Below are 23,575 nucleotides of genomic sequence, written 5' to 3'. Positions count from 1 at the left end.
GTATGAACTGCTGCTGCAAAACCATGTCACAAAGTCAGTCATGGCGCGTTGTGGAGGGACATGTCTCTGCCTTTTTGTGGCATTCCCCAGGAGTAGTGTCAAGTGAAATGAAAGGAGATAAAAGGTGGAACATAGGCTCATGTTCTAAGCATGCACTTTCCCTCTGACTCCTGTATAACTGGACTCATGGTAACTAATGCCCCCATTCAGCAAAGCACTTAAGTGCATGCTTAATTCTAGTATGTGCTTACGTGCTTTGCTGAATAGAATTGGCCTCAAGCACAGGCTAAAACTATAGGTTTTTCCAACAAAGGGATTAATGAAATAATTCCAATAATAGTTTTAAAAATCCTTTCAATATTTCTACAGTAGTTTCACATTTACAGAGTACATAATGCTGTGATGTGGTATCAAGGTTTTATTGACATTGCTGGAGTTATTTGCATAACTCACTCATTGCTCAGCCACTTGTAATGCATGCAAGCTTAGGTCAGTAAAGCCTTTTACAACATACCGTGGCATCTTGTGTTCCCTGTAAACAAAATTAATGCGCAATTAAAAGAAAATACAATGGAGTTTTATGATGCAAACTTCTTATATGAAAGTGTAAAAGCAACATTTGCGGGTAAAATTATAGAAGCCGAATAAGAAAACCCCTAAAACTGATGTTTTGACAGCGTGGTGTGCTCTTGATATTCTGCAGTGGGTGATATGTGTTCCAGGCTACCTTAGGACAGAACACAGGAAAACAGCAATCAGCTATGTGGACTTCTGGCATTTACAAAGCTCTGTAGTTGTGGCGGTGATATCAATATAAGGAATTGTCTTTTTTTTTTTTTCTGTCAGATTGATAGCTTTTGGGGGTGACTGATGCAAGAAACAGATTATGAAGCATACAACTTATTTTAAAAAATTTATAAAGTTTAAAACATTTTTACCAAAGAAGCACAAGTCATTTTTATAACCTTTGTATTTTTTTTAAATATTTAAAGATATCACATGCTATGCCACTACATTATTTAGAATTAAAAGCATTTTGCTAGTAATAACCAATTTTAATTTTACTATGAGGATTATTTTATTTAGTCCATTTGTAAGATATCTAAGCTCAGTAGAAGAGAATGCAAACAATGTTCAAATATGACAACTGTAATAACGGACAGAGCTAACCACCTAATATTCTAGCAGGAAATCGGAAAGGTGGCTTTTCCTATCTTTGCATTAAGGTGTCAGATTTGATCTATTACTTCTGATCCTCATCCCGCTCCCATTGACTTCAGGGGTCCAAGATCAGTTCCCTTGTGAAGATAACTTGGACAGTCTTTATATGTGTGCCCTTATGTGTGGTAGACTTAAAGAATGTATAACTCATGTTTGTAGTTACGCATGCTAAAATAAGAATATCCTAGTCTCGTGCTTGGGGATGCAAACTGTTTGTCAAAGGGTCAAGAAGGATTTTTCCTCCCACCCCCATCTGCCCAGAAACAGCATTTTATGGTCTGCATTGCCTGCAGCTGAAGAGCCCACTACTGGTCCCTGCAAGAGGCAGGATCAGGTACAGGAACAGATGGATCTGGGTAGATGGCAACACCAATGGTTCTAATTTATAAAATGTCTTGAAGAAATAGGACAAAGCTGGAGCTGTAGAGATCTAGCTGCAACAAACTAAAAAGCACAAGAGGTGTAATGTGGGCAGTGCTACTGTTGTCCCCTTCAATACAGGCTTCCTGAGCCTGCTGATGCATTTGATACCATTAGCCTTCATGTTGCACTGGTGCATTTATATTTCAACCTCCAGGTGGTGGTAGGTTGAAACAGAAAGCCCTCTGATAACTTGATACACTAATGTGAAATCATTCCTGGTTTAGGTTTTTCAACAGTGATGCTTTCACACCAGAACTGTCTAAAGACTATCTTCAAATATTGTGGACTTTCTTTATTTTAGATTTGGTTCTGCAAATGCATAGCCAAATGACATGTTTGCATGTTCAGGAATACATGCAAGCATGTATACTTTTGATTTGAAGGTCTCTTCTCTAACAAGCTTGATCCAAAACCCACTGAAGCCTACCCATTGATTTCAGTGGGATTTGAACCAGGGCAGATGAGGCAGCTTTAACTTCACCCGTCTCTTGCATTTCAAAATCCATTAAGATTTATGGATGTCATGTCTCCTCAGAGCTTAACTTTATTAGTATCTTGCTGAATTAAAATGGCAACAGAAGCAGCCAGAAAAGGAAGTAGAAAAGAAATGACTGACTACTGCTTTCATATGCACTGACTACATGTGTTCCAGGTGCAATACTCAATAAAGCTTCGTGCTGATGGAAGCAGCAAAGTGGTGGCTTGTCAAATACTTCTGTCTTGCTCTGTCTTTATAAAGAAAAATCAAGACAAACAGTTCATACGTGTTCAGCAGGCAGACTTGTAACTGGTTTAAATATCTAAGATACTTCAGCAACCTCAACTGACAGCCAAGAGGCAAAAGTACTTTGTCATGTATTTAAGTTATTTTAATGTGTGATTGCATTAGGTGCATGTTGTTTGCTACTCCTTCAGGTGAGCCTTTTGAGAGAAAACCAACAGATCTTGTAGCTCACGAAAGCTTATGCTCAAATAAATTGGTTAGTCTCTGAGGTGCCACAAGTCCTCCTTTTCTTTTTATGAATACAGACTAACATGGCTGCTACTCTGAAACCAGATTTTTGGCAAATAACTAACTTTGTGCTTCTTGCACTCTACCCCGATCTTCATTACAAAGATGCATACAGTGTACTTCTCACAAATAAGTAAATCAAACTACTTGAATGCAAAAGTTTTGAGTTGCTAGATAAAAGCTGAAATTACAAATGGACTTGTATAACTTAACCAGCCTCTTTTGATAGCTTGTGGATTTTAAGGGTGGAAAACACCATTTAAACAACACAGGCCATGAATTTCACCCAGTAATTCTTCGATCAAGCCCAATAATTTAGATGTCTCTCTAAAAGCGATAGTCTAGTTCAAGCCCAATCTTAATTTAAAGATTTCAGTTCAAATTATTTTATTACTTTTATATAATAATTCTCCACTATTGACGCAATAGTAATTTTTAACTGAGTAGCTGGGCAATACACATAGTAATCTTAAGGCTCCTCTACACTAGAAATATCTTAAGTTCTAACTACACACTACTCTGACACAATTTGATCTTGCCTTTATCAGGACAAGACCAAACTATATTCTGGAAAAGTATTAAAACCTTACAGTAGGTCTGTACTCCAGTTCCATTACATGGTTTGGTAGACCAAGTATGTTAACACAATAGCGTCCTGACATTTTATAAACGCTGTCCTATAAAATGCCATATATTCTACTACAGCCAGGCCCTTTTAGCACCTCACACTAAATCAAGAAATGCAACCTGTTATAGACAGGGCCTAAGCTTACATTAGAAACATTGGAAAAAATGTCCACCATTAGAGAAGCTGTAGTGTAGATAGCTGCTGTCTAAATGCAGTATTTCTCAGGACTGTGTTGACATGAGATTGAGGAGGGTATTGGCAGTCAGCAGGGGATTCCAAGATTACTAGCACTGGTTCAGCTAAATTGTTGTTAATGGTGGAAAAAAAATCACTAATATAAAGGGGGCCTTAAGGTCTAACTCTACAGAATGCAGATTGTGGCACTGTCATCTGTTAAATTAGGCTTTGAAAACTGACCTATAGTGCCTTTCACTGAAGGATCAAAACTTTTGATAAGCATTGTTGGCTAAGTAAGAATTGAAGACTGATAAATGAAACTGTGGCACAGGGAGGTTGTGACTTATCCTAGGTGGCCGTGTGATGGAGTAGTAAAGACAGGAATAAAGATCACACCTTGAATCCAGTTCTGTGATTTAATCAGCAGATCCTACTCCATCCAAGGAGCTGGGACTTTCGTATTGGGTAAAAGTGCATCATCTTGAGTATAAGAATTATCTGCAAGGGGCAAACTCCTGTCCCTGCTTCACAACTGCTGAAGTCTAAGTTTAGAGCCCTGAAATAAGGGTGCACTGTAAGTATTGCTGCCTAACCTCAACAGTGACTTAATTTGAAGACAGTCTAGGATTACTGCACAGACCAACTGATGTGGGCATCTGTACTCCCTCCCGCCATCGGAATATAGACAACCTATGTTACTGTAATGTCGGCTATTAATTTTCTTTTTCCATACTCTTTTTGGAACAATTTTTTGTTCCTCTGATATGGCTCCATCTTACAATATATTTTGTGCAGAAGGTCAGGGTGGAAGGACTGGTATGGTAAAAGGAAGTTAGTCATTTACACATAAATTAGGCCAAATCCTCAGCTGGTGTGAATTAAAATAGTTCAATTGAAGTGGTGGAGCTGTTACACCAGCTGAAGATCAGACCCACTAAGTAGGACAAAAACAGGATTTTTTTTTCCCCTGAAAAGCAGTCTTCGTTCGTTCTTAACAGCATCTCAGCCTCTAATAAAAGCAATGGAAAGATACACATCTGGCCATTTAAGAGTAGTATGGCTTTTATTACATCACGTTCATCCTGAAAAGATTAAGTTGTAAGATTGGGAGTGGTCACTGTTCAGATAAAAAGGCTTATTTACAAAGATGTTTACTTTACAGTTTTACATAAGACATGATTCTTCAGAACATACAAAGTATCAAATCACAGACCTAGGTCTAGCACTTGCCTGTAACTATAGGTTAAACCAAAAGGAAATCTACAGCAACCATTAGACGTACATAATACATTGTGTCCTGCAACTACAAGTATATAAATGACTTCACATCAGTCATGATTTAATGAATTAGAGATTCTCTATACTTCTTTCTTCTTGAGTATTAGTGGACCCACATTATCGCCTGTCAATTCATTGTGTTTGTTGTGAGAGCCATCACAGACAGGGAACTGGAAAAGACAAGAATGATTAGTGTATTTACTATACAGCAAGCAACTAAGACAAGTGGTGGTCGTTTGTGTAGAGGATAATCCATATAGTTGGAGTGAGATCAAGACCCCACCAACGCAAACATCAACAAAAAAGTCTATAGGTCAGAAATGCTCAGAGTATAACTTAAGAAGCAAATGCAACACCTCATCCCATAAATTAGAGCTGTTGCCACTCCTTCCCGAAAGCGAAAGGATAAGGGACAATGTGACCCAGCTGCAGAAATGATTGATAAATAAGTAGCAATTAATCTTAATTTCTCAGATAAGATAGGGATACAAGAGGAGACAGGGATACAAGTTTATGATTATTGTATATTTAATAGATGAATGAAAAGTCCTTTCACTTCCAGCCAGTTGACAAGGTAGCTCTCAGTACTAAAGTCTGGGCAGCTTTAGACTAGATACCTTTTTTCTGCACAGAAGTATACGTACGCATTTAAATGTGCCAAAGACAGCATGTTGCATCAGGGTGGAGCTTAAGAGCATTTTACAAAGAAAACATTTTTTTTAAAGTTTCCTCCTATTGTTCTTTTCCAACATCCACGCAATCCCTATCATCCATCAGGTATATGGCACTGGTCAGTCAGAAGACCACTGCTGCTGAAGAATTAAACTCCGTACAATAGCCTAAAACATTAAAGAGTTTTGTTTTTTTTTTAAAACACATTCTCCATGACAAAATAGCCCACTGGAGGAGCAGCTAAAACCAGAAGCACCCAATGTACTTTAAGGTTCATTCCAGAGTTGGTCAAGTTTTGATGAAACCCCCCTTCCCCCCACTGGAAAATGCTGTTTCTTCTAAACGTTTTGTACAAAAGTATCAGTTTTAACACTTCATTGGGAAGGTTTCACAGGTCTAGATTGAAATAAGGTCAAAATGAGAGAAATCCACTTCTGAATAGACTGCTGGTGAAGGCAGTCACTTGGCCTGTGAGTCCCACGTTAATCGCTTTTAGGGTTAAAAAAATTGAAAGGTCTTGTTTGAGGTGGAACAAAAATTAATTTCTGAACAAAAATGAATTTAAAAATCTGGAAGTTTTTCATGAGATGGAACTGTTTTCTGTCCAGCCCTGGTTTATTCCAGGAATAGAGCAAAACACGTAAAGGAAAGGCAAAATTTACTTTAGTTTTCACCAGACCAGGGGTTCTCAAACTGGGGGTCAGGACCCCTCAGGGGGTTATGTGGGGGATCGTGAGCTGTCAGCCTCTACCCCAAACCCCACTTTACCTCCAGCATTTATAATGGTGTTAAATATATAAAAAAGTATTTTTAATGTATTGGGGGGGGGGTCGCACTTAGAGGCTTACTATGTGAACGGGGTCACTAGTACAAAAGTTTGGGAATCACTGCACCAGACTAAAGGGTGGCCACTCTACTTATTGTGCGGAGAACAGACAGTCAAGTGGCTTGTAGGTGTCTAAGCTCTCCTGCATATGTAGGTTTAGAGTGGAGAAAAAGAATTACACAACTCTTAGAGAACCCATGAACCCGTCCAGCATCAGGGTGGGAGTAATGTGCTCCAATTCACAGAAAGCAGAACTGGCAATAATAAAAAGTTAACTCCATAGCCCTATACCGTTGCTATAAAGTACCTTACCGTCTTAGAACGCCAACACCTGCAGTAAGCTGCTTTAGTGAGGCACAGATCTTCAATGTTTATTTCATTTACTACTTTGGGATTTTCCTTCTGGATCTTGAGGTTAATCAAGCTATCCTTCTGCTGTTTCCTCCGCAAGAAGAATGGACGAAGAGCCAGATATCCAAGTAGTGCCAGGACACCCAGGAACGGCAATAACCGCAGCCATTCTGAAACTAAAAAACACACTAGACTTATATAGAGCACTAGGATTGTGAACAGCATCAGTTACACTCAAATGGCACAGCAGCAGCTCTTCCTGTTTGATTTAGAATGAGCAGGGAATCGAGGCTAACAGATGGAGGGGACTAGTGAAATGAGACGAGAGATTGGAAAATAGAGGAGGAGGACATAGGTTTCTGGAGACAGAACAAAGGGTAAAATCCTGGCTCCACGGAAGTCTAGAGCAAAACTCCCATTGATCTCAATGGGGCCAGGCTCTCACTCGTGGTTTAAGATTGATGCAGTAGAGGAAGGGGAATCAGTGGAGAGATCAAACCATGATTAACACTAAATGAAGGCTCCCTAATGCTTTACCTGCTCACTCAAATTAGCCTTGGAGCATTTTCTAACAAATATAAGAGGAACTGTTAACAGCATAAAGAAAAGGAGTACTTGTGGCACCTTAGAGACTAACAAATTTATTTGAGCATAAGCTTTCGTGAGCTACAGCTCACTTCATCGGATGCATAGAATGGAACATATAGTAAGAAGATATATATACGTACAGAGAACATGAAAAGGTGGAAGTAGCCATACCAACTGTAAGAGGCTAATTAATTAAGATGAGCTATTATCAGCAGGAGAAAAAAACTTTTGTAGTGATAATCAAGATGGCCCATTTAGACAGTTGACAAGAAGGTGTGAGGATACTTAACATGGGGAAATAGATTCAATATGTGTAATGACCCAGCCACTCCCAGTCTCTATTCAAACCCAAGTTAATGGTATCTGATAGTTTTGCCTGTTCTGTCATTAGCATATGTGATGGCTATATGAAGTCTTGAGTACCCTCATTCCAGCAGGGAAATTGGCAGAAGAACTGAGTGAATCTTTGTTTAAAATCCAAATCTGCATTAATATTTCAGTAGAGAAGTCTCTTTCCAGTCAGCTTGTCCAGAGTTGAATTGCATCAGGTCTAATCCTGCAAGGTGCTGAGCATCCAATTCTGACTGACCCAGTGGGAGTTGGGTGCCCCGAACCTCAAAAGACTGGGCTCAGAGTATGTATGGCAAGAACCAATGACCTAGTCGGAGAAGCAAGCCTTTCAAGTGTACCTGATTAAAGTAAGTAGTGGTACCTTGTGGACTCAACTACTGTTCCGGGATAATCTGGCATCACCTCACCTATTCTTTCAATTGCCAATAGCAGAAACAATGCATCCTGAAAATAAGGTCTCAAGAACTTTCTTAGGAAGTAAGTGATCCTGTGGTCAGGTTTTGCAGCTAGGAATTATGCCTTAACCATGTTGTGTGCTGACGCAGCAGGTGTTATGCATACGACAAAATGCTGTATGGAAAGCTTTTGTTCCAGAACATGAAGATTTGGAAATCAAACCACCACTTAAAGGATTTTAATACATTTTTTTAAAACTTGTGAAGGTACATTTAGTAAGAATGCAGTTGGCATAAGAAAAGATTCTCTCCTCTGAAAGAATTTTTCAAACAACACATTCAGTAGACCCACTAGCAGAGAAGGTGAGTCTCCTGGCCTCCCCAAATCTGTAAGATCTACTCAGAGCTCCAGGACAGATAAGATGCACACATGGGAGCACTACAGACCAAAGTAGGGCACTTACAAAACATGTAGCACACTCAATAAGACTAAACACACAGAGAGAAGAAGGGCCTCATCTAAAAATGCCATTAGAATCAAATGGCATTAAATAGATTTTTGAACAGTGATTTGCATCTTAATATAGCACGGAGAACCTCAAGCCAAGCTCAAAGACAGAACACTTAGCTCATCTAGTAGGCATGACTGAGGAACAAAGTCTCAGCCCACTTGGTTACAAATACACAGAGAGGAAACACAGAGAAAAGACCAGTAACAACCAGGATAGGAAGCTATTTATTATTTGTATTGTGGTAGCAAAATGTGGAGGGTTTTTAGCTTCACTAGCCAATGACTTCTGCAGTATATAAGGGACCTGGAGGCTTTCCAGAGAATCAAAACAAAATTCATGCCGCCGTCCAAGCTCTCTGGAGGCTTTCATCTGCTTCCTGTTCGGTCTGGAACTGTTCCCTTGATGCTGGAGACATCAGTTCCTCATTGGATTGTGGACCTAGGCTTGGTCCCTCTGGAAGCGATGTAGGGGATGGGGTTGTTTGTGTTGACTGTGAACCGCTCTCCGCTGGTTCACTAAGTTGGGGTTTAGGCTCCGGCTGAGCCTCTTGTGTAGGGTTATCGGCTGCTGCCGGTTCAGGATCAGTGGGGCCCTCTGGTGTTGGTTGTTCCGCTGGTTCCAGTTCTGGGACCGACTCTGCCTGGGTCTCTGGGACTGAATCCACTACTGCTGTTGCAGACGTTGGCACGGGGTCCAGTTCCATCACCTCTGACCGGGTCCTCGTAGAAGTTTCCGGAACAGAGCTAGGCGTGACGGCTTGCTTAGCCTGGCTGTGGGTGACCATTCCCACCCTCTTGGCTAGCTTCACATGATTGGCCAAGTCTTCCCCCAACAGCATGGGGATGGGATAATCATCATAGACTGCAAAAGTCCACATTCCTGATCAGCCCTTGTACTGGACAGGCAACTTGGCTGTAGGCAAACTGAAAGAGTTGGACTTGAAGGGTTGAATTGTCACTTGGATCTCTGGGTCCATTAAATTTGGGTCCACTAAGGATAGCCAACACTTGTGCTCTGGTGTCCCTCCACGCGGTGACCTTCTTCCCACCCACACTCAGAGTTTCCCTCCGCTCTGAGGGTATCTGGGAGGTATCTGGGCCTGAGGACCTCTGGTGTGATTCTGGTGAAATGAACTGTAATCTGTTGGGGTTCTTGGGGCAGTTGGCCTTTACATGCCCCAGCTCGTTACATTTAAAACATCGTGTTACATTTAAAACATTAGCTGACGTGTCACTGGGGTGAGGTGGGTTGCTGGAGAACGGTGTGGCGGGACAATAAGGTGTCTGGAGGGTTCCTTGGGGGGTAGTTGGGGCCTTGGGCTGCCCCCGGTGGTAGGGTGTGGTCTGAGGTTTTCCTTTCCGGTATCCGCTCCAACTGCGACCAGTTTTTTTCTTTTCTGCCACCTCCACCCATTTGGCTCCAATCTCCCCCACCTCGATTACAGTTTTGGGCTTCCTATCTAGGACTCATGAGACAAACTATAGCCACAGAACTTCCACAGGGATACCCTTTAATACATCTTGAAAAACTGACATGCAGAGAGAGACGGACTTTAATTTAAAAACAACTTTCTAGCCCCAATGCTTACAAAACACATTTCAAATTTGAGCTCATGCAGTAATGTCTTTCTGAGCCTACAAGCAGCTCCATTGCTTCTGTAGCTACACATAGCTTTCTGAAGCAGATGCAACAAAATTAACAATATTCTGTTCACTGATGCTATTCAGAATTCTGTAGACAACACAAACATAAGAATCAAGCCAATTTCATAGTGCTATTGCTTGGGAAAGCTGAGCATCAGAGGCAATCACTGGAGCTATTTATGAGGGAATCCAAAAAATAGAGGGTGGGAAGGGGGTAGAGTAACAAAGACAAATCTCTGTCCCGCCAAAGAACACAAGAGAAGGGAAGAAGGAAGAGACCAGAGTTTCCTTCTCCGTCTACAATCAGAAAGGGGTGAATCTTCAAACTTATACTTCTGCTAGCCAAAGACCAATCCAAAAAGTGGAGGCCCTGGGGAATGTTTAGGAGTAACATGACAGGAATCCCAACTCTCGCCCAAGAAGCTGGGGCATAGGCATCTTACCAGGGTGTTGCCACCCTCTCTATTTTTCCCCTTATCAGTTTCTGGGAAGTAGATGTCCACTCATTTTTTTTTCCATACTCACACTTTTTAAGTTCCCTAACAATAACAAGACCCTTTATTAGATGTGAACGGAAAGAGAACCCTGACACTGACAGCCTAACTAAAGTGAATGGCCACAGCGTACATTGAAGCATCCACAGCTAATATTCTGTCCTCTCCCTCTCATTTGGAAAAGAAAAGAAAAAAAGTCAGGTGGAAGGAGTGTGTCAGCCAGAGTGGTTCTTGAGTACAAAAACTAGTGTTCATATTAAAACTGAGCAGTAGAGGTAGCTCTGTTGCCTTTTTTAATTACTTTCTAATATCTGTTTCAAAAACTAAATCACGTATGCACTAGTAGGAGCTCACTTACTACTGTAATTATTATACCACTTTCTAGTCTAACTGGCTACAGAGCAGCTCATCAGTAAGTTAAAACACTAAACGTGTATGAACTATCCACCATTCAGCATGCAACGTGCTATTGCATTTGGATTTGCAGTGACTCCAGGCTCTATGCAAATTCAGAAGTTACTTCCTGAATTATGTTTGCCTCAAAGTTAACTAGCAGGGGGCTTTTTCTAACAGATGATTGTACTGCTTCCTGTTTTTAGATTCAGTCAGTCAATGAGTTCTCACTTCCATGCACTCTAAACACAAAAAAACCCTCTAATTTTCAGATTCCCACGAGATAACTCGGCAAGTTAGGTGGGGCAGGGAGAACACAGTCCTGTCAGTGTTGGATCACAGTTTTAAATAATAAATTAAGAAACCCCAAATCCCCTATTAGATCCACATGCAGCTTGTCATCCTACTATGTAAGATGACAAGGTCAGAGATTCACTCAAGTGGTCTGTGGAGGCTACTTCTCAATGTGCCCCTGACTTCTCTATCCCATCCCCTTCACCCCACACACACTTTCACAGCAACTACAGGAGCATATATTCTGAACAGAGGTGGCTCAAACATTTGTAAAAGAGGCTTCATAAGAATGGCCTCTTCCTGTATGGGATGCTACTTAGGTTACCAATAGCCCCCTTAGTATAGAGGTTAGATGGAAAGCCCACAAAAATTGTGCCTGTGGCCCTCCACTGAAAAATTAAAGTATAATCAGTACATAATTCCTACAAGGAATTTGATGCTTATCTTACCTCACTCATGAGCACGTCATTTTGATGTACAGATAAAGGTTGTCTATATATTGTATATATTTATACTGCCAGCATAAAAAACATAATAATCATGACTGTACTGTACACTTCAGCATGACTGTTGTGAAGAAACACACGGGACTGGGGGGAAGAGGCAGCCACGACAAGAAAATAAGAGAGATGGAAACTTTTGAACACTAAGGGTGTGACAACACTAAGATAGGTTTCAGAGTAGCAGCTGCGTTAGTCTGTATTCGCAAAAAGAAAAGGAGTATTTGTGGCACCTTAGAGACTAACAAAGTTACTTGAGCATAAGCTTTCATGAGCTACAGCTCACTTCATCGGATGCATTCAGTGGAAAATACAGTGGGGAGCTTTATATACATAGAGAACATGAAACAATGGGTGTTACCATACAGACTGTAACAAGAGTGATCACTTAAGGTGAGCTATTACCAGCAGGAGAGCTGGAGGAGGGGTGGGAGGAGGGAACTTTTCATAGTGATAATCAAGGTGGGCCATTTCCAGCAGTTGACAAGAACGTCTGAAGAACAGTGGCGGGTGGGGGAGAGGGATAAACATGGGGAAATAGTTTTACTTTGTGTAATGACCCATCCACTCCCAGTCTCTATTCAAGCCTAAGTTAATTGTATCCAGTTTGCAAATTAAGTCCAATTCAGCAGTCTCTCATTGGAGTCTGTTTTTGAAGTTTTTTTTGTTGCAGTATTGCCATTTTTAGGTCTGTAATCGAGGGACCAGAGAGATTGAAGTGTTCTCCAACTGGTTTTTGAATGTTATAATTCTTGACGTTTGATTTGTGTCCATTTATTCTTTTACGTAGAGACTGTCCAGTTTGGCCAATGTACATGGCAGAGGGACATTGGTGGCACATGATGGCATATATCACATTGGTAGATGTGCAGGTGAACGAGCCTCTGATAGTGTGGGTGATTTGATTAGGCCCTATGATGGTGTCCCCTGAATAGATATGTGGACACAGTTGGCAACGGGCTTTGTTGCAAGGATAGGTTCCTGGGTTAGTGGTTCTGTTGTGTGGTTGCTGGTGAGTATTTGCTTCAGGTTGCGGGGCTGTCTGTAGGCAAGGACTGACTGGCCTCTCTCCCAAGATTTGTGAGAGTGATGGGTCATCCCTCAGGATAGGTTGTAGTTCCTTGAAGATGTGCTGGAGAGGTTTTAGTTGGGGGCTGAAGGTGATGGCTAGTGGCGTTCTGTTATTTTCTTTGTTGGGCCTGTCCTGTAGTAGGTGACTTCTGGGTACTCTTCTGGCTCTGTCAATCTGTTTCTTCACTTCAGCAGGTGGGTATTGTAGTTGTAAGAATACTTGATAGATACCAATGTGATATATGCCATCATGTGCCAGCAATGCCCCTCTGCCATGTACACTGATCAAACTGGACAGTCTCTACGTAAAAGAATAAATGGACACAAATCAGACATCAAGAATTATAACATTCAAAAACCAGTCGGAGAACACTTCAATCTCTCTGGTCACTCGATTACAGACCTGAAAGTGGCAATTCTTCAATAAAAAAACTTCAAAAACAGACTCCAATGAGAGACTGCTGAATTGGACTTAATTTGCAAACCGGATACAATTAACTTAGGCTTGAATAAAGACTGGGAGTGGATGGGTCATTACACAAAGTAAAACTATTTCCCCATGTTTATCCCTCTCCCCCACCCGCCACTGTTCTTCAGACGTTCTTGTCAACTGCTGGAAATGGCCCACCTTGATTATCTCTATAAAAGGTCCCCCCCCCCCCCCCCGCTGCTAATAGCTCACTTTAAGTGATCACTCTGGTTACAGTGTGTATGGTAACACCCATTGTTTCATGTTCTCTATGTATATAAATCTCCCCACTGTATTTTCAACTGAATGCATCCGACGAAGTGAGCTGTAGCTCACGAAAGCTTATGCTCAAATAAATTGGTTAGTCGCTAAGGTGCCACAAATACTCCTTTTCTTTTTAACACTAAGTTCATGTCTGAAACCCAATGCCAAATACTGTTCCCTTCCTCCCTGCTAACCCTTGATGCTTGTACTTTCAGGGTAAATTCTGGTTCTGTATATTGCATTGATTATAGTTTGTCCCTGTCAACACAAGCAGTCAGAGAGAGGCCATGACTGACCTCAGATCTCAAAAAATGGTTCAGTTTCTAGGGTAGAGGGGGCTCAGGATTTTTATCAGCCTAAAATACAAAGCTGTATGTAAGATGCTGCTCTCCACCATGTATTTTCCCCCTCATTTCTCTGTGATTGATAAGGCAAGAACTTTAAGACTCTCAGGGTCAGTTTTTCCTAATTAAACTTAGGGATGCAAAAGAAGAAAAGTTCTAATAACGAAATATTATTTTACTGCCCACCCTGACTCTGGGGTCAGGCCTGCTTTTGCTTGAGACTACAAGATCGACACTCAAACAAATGCGTGCTTAGTGAGTATGGTGCTTAGCACAGCACCCTGAACCTTGATTGATGGCCAGGCAGATGCTCACTCAGTACAAATAATATCTTTAAATACCATAATTTAAGGTCACTCAATTCCCTTCTTTCACAACCAGGAAACAAACTAAATCAAAGTTTGTAAATTTTCATTTGTGGCTGCCAAAGAACATTCATTCTCTTTAATTTATAGTAGTAAATATTAGTAATAAATAAAATTTTGACTCTATGCTTCTGTGCTGTATAGTAATCTTTCACTGACCACAATTCAATTGATAGTTCTATAAATATCTCCTTCCTTGTCTTGAATTTGAGTTGTTACTCTGTGAATACTTTGAGTTAGACTGCATAATATTCAAGGCAGTGATCTTGTCTACAAATGTTTTGTAAAATGATAAACACACCTACAACAATTATCTAAATGTTGGGATGATTTGATTATTGTAGTACCTACAATGCTAACAACTAACCACTAGCGCCTACTAGCTACCAGTGCTAGCCGTTTCCCAGACATTCAAGATGGGACAAACCCTTCTCCTAGGTGCTCATGACCTAAGCACAGAGAAAAGTAGGTAGATTAGGGACAGGAGAACAACAAACGGACTGTAATACAATACAAAGAGTAGCAAATGTCCTAGAAAATGCTTGTATATTTAATCTGCTTTATACAAAACATGGTTGTATTAGTATACAGTAATCTTTTAGTTCTTAATCAGTAACTTATTGAATTACAGCTGCCACAGTGCTTAGAGCAAGCACCGTGCAGAACATAAATTCTACAAACCAGGAAACAATAACTATTCTGGTTTGCTGTTGGATTGTAAAGTGGTACAACTTCCTAGTGCAGACAAGTCCTTAGTCTCCAATTGCAGCCCTTCAGGGGGAAAAATTCAACAAAAGAAGAGATATTTCAAGAAGTAACCAGATGGCAGTTTCACACTTCAAATGGTTAGTTTTTCGAGAGTTAGGGAAACACTTTGAAGGTATCTTTAAATGAGCTCTAGTCAAAGAGCAGCGTCTGCTAAAAATGAAGTGAAAATTCCTGCTGATTACTAAGTTCAAGAGCAGTTTTGGCACCATATAACCACTGATTTGGCTGTATTCTTGTTGAGCAGCTTGTTGGAAGAAGCAGGCAAACATGTCCCATCATTAAATGATTCCATAAAGCAATGTAGTAGAGTGTGTTGCTGTATACATTTAGTACTTCAAAACTGATTATTCAACATGCCCACATTACAGCTGCTGCTTGAAAAACTTAAGGTTCCTGCCATTTGATCTGGGCGGGCAGACCCTTTTGCCCATGTGCAGTGCCACTGAAGTGAATGTAACTCTACAAGGGTAAAAGGATCGGTCAGCACAGATCAGAGCCAAAGACTTAAAAGAATGTCAGAAAACCAAGTAAATATGTTGTATTAATGTAGCTTTCTAAGGTCTAATTTTTATGTGCTCAGTTTCATATTCAATATGCAACCATCTCCATTTACCAGGCTGAGTTTTGTTTTGTGCTGAATTCCACATATGCATGCCCACAACTCCCTGGAGCGCTGAACAGAAGAACCTCAGAGTTATGATCACCAGAGTTATGAACTGACCAGTCAACCACACACCTCATTTGAAACTGGAAGTACACAATCAGGCAGAAGCAGAGAGGAAAAAATATTAGCAAGTGCAGTACTATGTTAAATGTAACTACTAAAAAAAAAAAAGGGAAAGCAGCATTTTTCTTCTGCATAGTAAAGTTTCAAAACTGTATTAAATCAATGTTCAGTTGTAAATTTTTGAAAGAACCACCAAAACATTTTGTTCAGAGTTATAAACATTTCAGAGTTACAAACAACCTCCATTCCTGAGATGTTCATAACTGAGGTTCTACTGTACCCGTATGTTCTATCAATCATTCAGATAGCTTTAATTTTCTTTAAAGCATCTAATTTACAAAAGCATTTTGTAACATACTAAAGGTGTCCGTCCTCTCTCCCCGAGAGAGTAGGGTCTAAATGCAATGCTCTGTTGAGGAGCCCAGTGCTCTCTTCCCTCCTAGGTATCCTATTTAGATGCTCTCTTCATAGGCCCTGCTGTTTGCTTTATTATTTATTATTATTCTTATTATTAAACCAAACAAGACTTAAGATTTTTGACTTATAAAAATTTTGAAAGATAACTCAAAAGGGTCTTTTTAATTTTTTTAAAAAGATGTAAAGCAAAAGTTTAAATATTTTCCAACCTTCATTGTTTTTAAAAAAGAAACCCTCTTTCTTTCTGAAAGTTTCAATCAGTGTTCTCGGGGCCCTGGATCAAAGTCCTCCAACATTTCAGTGGAGGGGGCCTTTAGACCTTCACATAGTCAGTTTGAGAGGAGCATTAAAATACCCTTTCTGTAAGTCACCAAACTGTCCTGTTCTCACAGGAGCTGAGGCACCCCATTAGAATGTAGAGATGACAGGCAAAACCCTCCACTGTCCACTCCCATTAGAGCCCTTTCCATGGAAAAGCAAAATTCAGGTGGTGGTCATTTGTCACCCCTTCCAAACTCCCTCCTCCTAGGGAGAAGATGTGACAAAATGAGAATGTTCTTAATGTTTTGTCTAAATACTGTATGTGTGCCTTAGTTTCCCCTATGCATTTCTTAAGTATCTATGGGGTAAAATAAGGGGGTGTAATTGTTGCAAAGCCCTAAAGGGCCAGTGTAATGGTGTCTGCACAAACAGTGGCCAACACGCTGTCCCCTGGCAACTAATGGCCTGGGCCCCTTCTCTGCAAAGGTGCCAACTAAAGCTGTTGAAAAACAAAAAAAATCAGGTGGCCTCCTGGCCCAGAAAAAAGACAAGAGGAGGGGCGAAAAAGTTTCAGTTTAAAGCTCGCTTAAAAAAATGAAGGAAGGGCCAGAGGGGGCTCTGGGCTCCCTGCCCCACAAAATGGATCTAACTAAGGGGTCCTGGTCTCTGTACCTACAAGCTCTGTTTTAAACCACGTTCCTGTCATCTAATAAACCTTCTGTTTTACTGGCTGACTAAAAGTCACGTCTAAATGCAAAGTTGGCAGGGGCACGGCCCTCTGGCTTCCCCAGGAGCCCCGCCTGTGCGAACTCACTGTAAAAAGTGCACAGTTTAAAAACAAACAAACAAAAAAAAACCCTAAATGCTCAAAGGTCAAACCCAAAAAGGTCAAATCTGTGTAAGCTTCCTGCCCTAAAAACAGTCTGCTCACAAAAAAAGGCTCCCCCAAAGTCCTAACTGGCTTAGTCTAAAGTAGTTCCACAGCATTGCCTAGTAACTCCGTAACAGAAGCATAAAGGCAGCTTTTTTTCTCTCCTCTCCCCTTCTCTAGTAAGCGGGTACAACCTTACCATACTCAGTTTAAAAAACCTGATAGACAGCAAATAAAACTGCTAAGTTACTAAAATAATTGCTAAATATTTGTAAAGGTTTATATGAAGTTTGATATAAGTGGGAACTGAATTCCCTAATCTTTTCCAGAAGGTATCACAGCTCCGGCATTTACTGCTGGCACTGTCCTTAAAGAAGAGTTTACATGGAGGTGAACGTCATTTCAGTTTAAATTATCAATATCACAGAAGCCTATACATACCATGAAGGGGCGAATCAGCAGAACTCTGCCATTTCAGCACCAATGTTGCTGCCATGGCAAGGTTCTATGGTGAAGTGCAAAGCATTTTGTCACTACCACAAATCTACAAAACTCCTATGAATAGAATTGCAAATTACAAAGTGTGATAGACCCAGGCCAGTTGGGTACAGCAGAGTAGTAGAAGACAGATATAGTGGCCACTGGATTAACAGTTTTCTGTTCCCTGACTGATCAGAGCAGGGGCTGCTCCAGGCTAATGAGAACACCTGACTCCAATTAACCTGCAAAGAGTCAGGTGAGGCCATTAAGCTAATGTGACCACCTGACTCTAATTAAGGCCCCTCGGATACTATAAAAGGGCTCACCCCAGGCAGGTAGAGGAGAGCAAATATGGCTGAAGGGCTGGTTAACAAAGACATCCTCAAGTAATTGGTAAGGGAGAATCAGGAGAGCTGTGGGGAAGTGGCCTGGGGAAATGTAGCAACTCTGGCAGTGAAAGGTTGGCTGCCAACAGCTGCTACCATTAGGGTCCCTGGGCTGGAACCCAGAGTAGAGGGTGGGCCTAGGTTCCCCTCAACCTACCACTACAGAAACACCTCCTGGGAGGAGAAAACAGGCCCCTGTCAGGACAGGAGGCTACATTGTTTTGGCATGATGCTGTAGGAGCAACAGAGACTGTGGGAGCTCTCTCACTGATAACCTTGCTGGCTTATGATGAAAAGGGCTCAGCAGACTGTATCCCTGGCCCTAGAGAGAGAGAGAAGGGCTATGTGGAGGGTTGCAGTGAGCCTCTGAAACTAGCATAAACCTCCTGGCAGCATGGGACCCACGGGGACAAGGTTGGAGCTCTGCCACAAAAGCTAGTGTAAATCTTTGAAGACTAGTAAGCTTGCAAATGTAAGAGGCTTAGTTCAACCATAAGACGCTACCCAGAAAACTCTGCTCAAATGTCCTTTATCACAATTCAGTCAATCTGTAGCGTGCATGCTCTCAAGCAAACAGGTGGTGGTGGTGAGAGATTCAGCATCTTTAACCTAGAATACTTTCATGTCTTTTCATCTCTGATGGTATCCAACATTGGGGTCACAAGCAAAGTCATACTACCAATCATGTGCTGTTATGTCAAGCTGCTGCTAAGAAAAAAGGGGCTGTGAGCCAAGAGCATATTATTTCAAGGAGGATGCTCTTGAAAAAGACATTGTTTACTGTGTGCCATAAGACTGAAACACTTCAACCTTGCACGCATAGCATTCTTGGCTGTTTTTCTCAATTTAGTGCTATCAACATGATGTATACATTACATCGTAGAGAAAAGACATTTAAGTGTGACCATGGACATCAGCCTATTAAATACTGCAGAAATGAATCCTGTGTCCAGATTTGGAATGTTAGCCGTGTAGCTATGTATTTCTGACTACATTTTGTATCTGCATCCATAGTTTCACTATGCCTGATTGTTCAAGTGTTCATTAAATCATTAAGTACCAGAGCTAGTGAATGTAGGACTAGGAATTTTTCAGCTAAAAAACTGTCCCAAATTCCTACAGCAATCACACAGCAGTTTCCATTCTAATCCCCTCTTCTACCTATGTTCATTGCTTTCTGAAACATTCACCTTTGGGACTGAAATGTCACATGATTGGCCCCTCCCAGAAGTGGTGATTTATTTTATTCTAAGTTTAAACAAAATCCTTTTAGCTAACTGATTTGAGAGTAAACAGCTCTGCTCCCCACCTCACTCTTAAATGTTTTGATTACCTTTTTCAGAATAACTCATATGACTGAAGCTTCAAAGTTGGTATGCTAACTAGCCTGAGTGACCAGTAAGTACTTTGCTAAGTTTTTAAAAGCTCGTGTTTAATAGTTATAATGTTTGAAACTGCAGGATTGAGCATTAAAAGTAGTGTATTCCATTATGCTGTCAGTTGTGCACTTCGATAGATGTGGTGTGTATGAATATACAGGTAGATTTCATACCTCCTCAGTTTCATAAATGTATGAAGAGGCTAGGGCCATGTCTACACTAGTGAGTTTACAGCAGCACAGCTCTATCGATGCAGCTGTGCCACTGTAAGATCGCCAGAGATATTATGGGATACTAAGTAAACACACAGTGTAAATGTGCTGGAAAATAGTACTTAAGCCTAGTTGTAGATAAACTGTTTTCCAACACTCATGAAGATGGTACAGCTTGCTGATGCAGTATGGACAAATTAGTCTGACTGCATCTTAAAGGACCTTTTACCCTGCCAGAACAGTTTAATTTTTTTTATGTCTCCAAATAAACCGTGCTAGCTAAAACAATATGATACTTGAGGTCTTAAACCCACTACAACTGAGTCTAGAAACCAGGTTCAAATAGTTCTAATTTGTAACATAGTTGGGATCTTAATGGGACACAAACCTGAAAAAAATACCAATTCTGTTGGAAACCATAATTGTAGTAAGTACAGAGAACACGGACAAAGTTAGGAGGGGAAAAAATCTCTTTTCAGTTAGTTCACTTCGTGCAATTGGCAGCACTTTGTATGGTTATTTTCCCTATTTCCCTTATGTAGTCAGTCTATTTTTTCCCTTGCTAAGGAGACACTTATTTTAAAAAAAGTCACCATGTGAGCAGAAAATCCTTTCTATAACATTTTAGAGAAATACTTTAAATAGTATGTAACTTTTTTTTTTAAAGGGCGCTCTGTCAAACAGTTGTTCTTAAGAAATCAAGGTGGTGGGGGTTTTTTGTTCGGCAACTGGGTTAGGCTAGTTACAAAACAAAGTTAACCAGGTCCCCTAACTTGGCTGTAACCGAACTACAGATGGGGAGCCTTAAAAAAAGCGTGATATTAATTTAGTCTAAGGCTCATGGTAAGGGGTAATGAGAATCGGTCAAAATGGAAAGGGGCCTCAGTGAAAATGAAAATCAGGCACAAAGTATGTTAGTTGATATTTCCAAAGTAGGTTCAGTTTAACACTGGTTTAAGAATCTTTGTTGGTAATTATGGAACAGATAAAAACTTGTTAAGCCTGTTTGACTTTTTTTTAACCTAATGTGGATTTGTTTTTTAGGTTAAAAGTACAAGTCTTATACTTACCAATTACAACATGGTTAATTAGTCCAGGCTAAGCTGTGATTACAATTTGAACTGAGGGAGAGCTACTAAAGTGATGTGTAAGATTTCAAAGTATGGTTACAGTTAGGAAAGACCTGTAAAACATCCATCCCCTTCTTATTCAAAACAGCTGCTCCCTGCAGGTCTTCAAGTCATGTCTCATGATAAAACTTGCTTTCTGTCCTATGAGCTAGGCACAGCCCATATAGCTATAGAGAAGCAAGCTGGAGAGTCTATTCCGGCCACAGACATAATCAGATTTATTACCCATTTTCAGACTGCAAAATCTTGTTGCTGGAAGCATAAAGAACACCACTCGATCCAGGGAAGAGACTGCAGCACTGGGCTGGCCTGGCAGTCAACAGAGTCATTCTTAAGACTGGTAGGAACAACTCTCACTAGATCTGGGGGAAGTAACATTTTGCAAGAGTAAATATTTTACCCCTGGCGGTTATTTTATTTTAGCCACAGACTTGCTTCTCTGTCTGCCACGGTGAAGCACACAAGGCAGAAGTGCAGTCATCCCCTTAGGCAGAGGGAAACTAAGGCACACAAGGGCAAACTTTCACCCACCAGCAGGAGACCAGCAACTCTCCTGCCAGTTATGTTAGCTGGTTCACTTCCTCCTTCCTGACACCCATCGGGGCAAGAAAGGGGAGCTCCGGGCAGGGGAGGTGTGGGAGGGGAAAGCAATGGGATGGGGAGGGAGGGCTGGGGAATTGGATGGGGAGCTGGGAAGGGAAGAGGTGGGGGACGCCGGGGAAGGGGGGAATAGGATGAGGCAGGAAGGGGAAGGAATGGGCTGGGGGGGGGAGGGAATAGGGGAAGGCCAGGGCCGGAGGGAGGCTGGATCCTGGCGGGGCTAGCAGAGGGGGGCCAGCCCGCGGTACCTGTCAGCCTGACGAAGCCGCTGATGCTCTCGGGCAAGGGCAGGCGCTTGAGGTAGGCAGGCAGCTGCACTTTGATGATGCGAGCCAAGCTTTCCAGCGGCATGGCGACGTGGGGGGACGGGCGCTACGCGGCGGCCTCCCCGCCCTCTCCCTTGTCATGCCACAACGGTGCCCTTCCTCCAAGCAGGGGGGAATGGGGGGTGTCCGCTACTGAGCATGTGCGGACGGCGCGGGCCGCCGGCGGCGGGCTGGAGGCTCGTGCGCGTGCGCACTGGGCAAGTGACGCGCCTGCGCTGAGGGCGGCGCGCGCTTCTCTTGCGCCAGCGTGCCGGGGGCTCGGCTCTGAGCCCCGCGAGCTCTAGGCTCCTGCGGTGACGTAGCGGGCGTTAAGCGCACGAGCGAGGTTGTGCCCGCGAGCTACTCGCCTGCGTACAGCGGGGCATCCCGGGGAGCGTTTGCAGCAGGACTGCGGCCCGACGTGGGGCCGGGATGGGCGCGGGTGTGAGCTCCCCGAGCGCCGCCCCGGGGAAGGCCTCGCAGAGGGCAGCGGGCTCCCGCCGTGTGACGGGGCGGGAGGCGCTCAAGGAGGGCAGAAATGCCACCCCACTTTCCCAAATCACGGGACTGGATTGGCACAATTGTGCAGAATATTGCAGGGGGCTTAAACGTAAGCAAAGGTCTGGAAGGTGCGTGAGGTAGATTCCGTTAGTAAAGTGGGGTTAAAATGCAAAAAGGCAAAAGTAGAAAGGGAATAGGCAAGGCGAGATAATACTATTTTATAAAATAATATGAAACTGGTGAAAGAAAAGACATAGTTAAGGGCAGTGATAGAGTAATATAAAAACCGAATGTAAGGAGAAAAATGGAATTAAGACAAACCAGCCATGACCGTGATCTCGCTGCTTCTAGATTGTTTGGCTCAACAGGTAGCAATCAACGGCTGGCTGTCTAGTTGGCAGTCGGTATCCAGCGGAGTGCCCCAGGGATCAGTCCTGGGGTGAGTTTTGTTCAACACCTTCATTAATGATCTGGATGTGAAAAAACAGTCCTGAGCGCTGCACGTTTCCGTGCTGTAATGTGGCAGTGCTGAGAGCTGTGCTCCTTGTGGAGGTGGGGTTTTGCTCTTTTCTTTAAGAGCCCAGTGCTGTTCCGTGACTACACAAGCCACATTAAAGCCCTGTCGCACCAGCACTTTAACATTGCCAGTGTAGACAAGCCATTAGCCTATTCAAGTTAAACCCTAGGCACCTTCTTGCAATTTAACTTGATTAGATTAGCAGGTACTAAAGTACAACCTGTCTTGTCTTGACTAGGGTTTAACTAGGGCTAATATCTAACATCACAGCTTTAAATCCTATTCAAGATAAACCTTTAGATCACTTTGAAATTCTTTCAGGTTTCATCCATGAGAGTCATTTTCACCTTTAATCTTCAGTGTGTCTCATTTCCAATGACAAGTGACCATCAAACAATATTTTAAAATAACCCATAAGATAGAGCTAAAGCAGAGCCAAGCATGCTTTTAAACAGGACAGCCTGTGTTAAGCAAGCAAAACCTATTTTGTTTGTATCCTTTGGGGTCCTGTTAACTGTCCTTCCTAAGCTCCCATCTTTGGCCACCATTAACACCTTCCACCACATCACCATCATTTTTTTTTTCAGGTGATTAGTTTATTCCTGTGCTCTGAGTGTATCCTTGAGTTCATTACCTGACCTGAAGCTCTCACTTTGACTATGGCTAGATCCTAAAATGATTCCTTTGCTTTTGGATAAGATCCTGTTATGCAGATAATGAAAGAGCTAAAGGCTAGAACAGTTTGAAAAA

General features: G+C 41.9%; 1 protein-coding gene across 1 annotated transcript; it reads right to left on the bottom strand.

Annotated features, from left to right (window-relative positions):
- Window positions 1–4,505: 4,505 nt before the first annotated feature.
- CISD2 (CDGSH iron sulfur domain 2) lies at window positions 4,506–21,979 on the bottom strand. The gene is made up of 3 exons (XM_073340822.1): window positions 21,751–21,979; window positions 6,550–6,764; window positions 4,506–4,909 (listed from the first exon to the last, which is right to left on the bottom strand). The coding sequence occupies exons 1-3, from the start codon at window positions 21,851–21,853 to the stop codon at window positions 4,820–4,822; spliced, it is 408 nt and encodes a 135-aa protein (XP_073196923.1). The 5' UTR covers window positions 21,854–21,979; the 3' UTR covers window positions 4,506–4,819.
- Between the last annotated feature and the right edge of the window lie 1,596 nt (window positions 21,980–23,575).

This window comes from Lepidochelys kempii, chromosome 4, assembly GCF_965140285.1.
Source record: "Lepidochelys kempii isolate rLepKem1 chromosome 4, rLepKem1.hap1, whole genome shotgun sequence".
Classification (NCBI taxonomy): Eukaryota; Metazoa; Chordata; order Testudines; family Cheloniidae; genus Lepidochelys; species Lepidochelys kempii.
The sequence above is the reverse complement of the archived record's forward strand: the minus strand, read 5'-3'. Positions and strand labels throughout refer to the sequence as shown.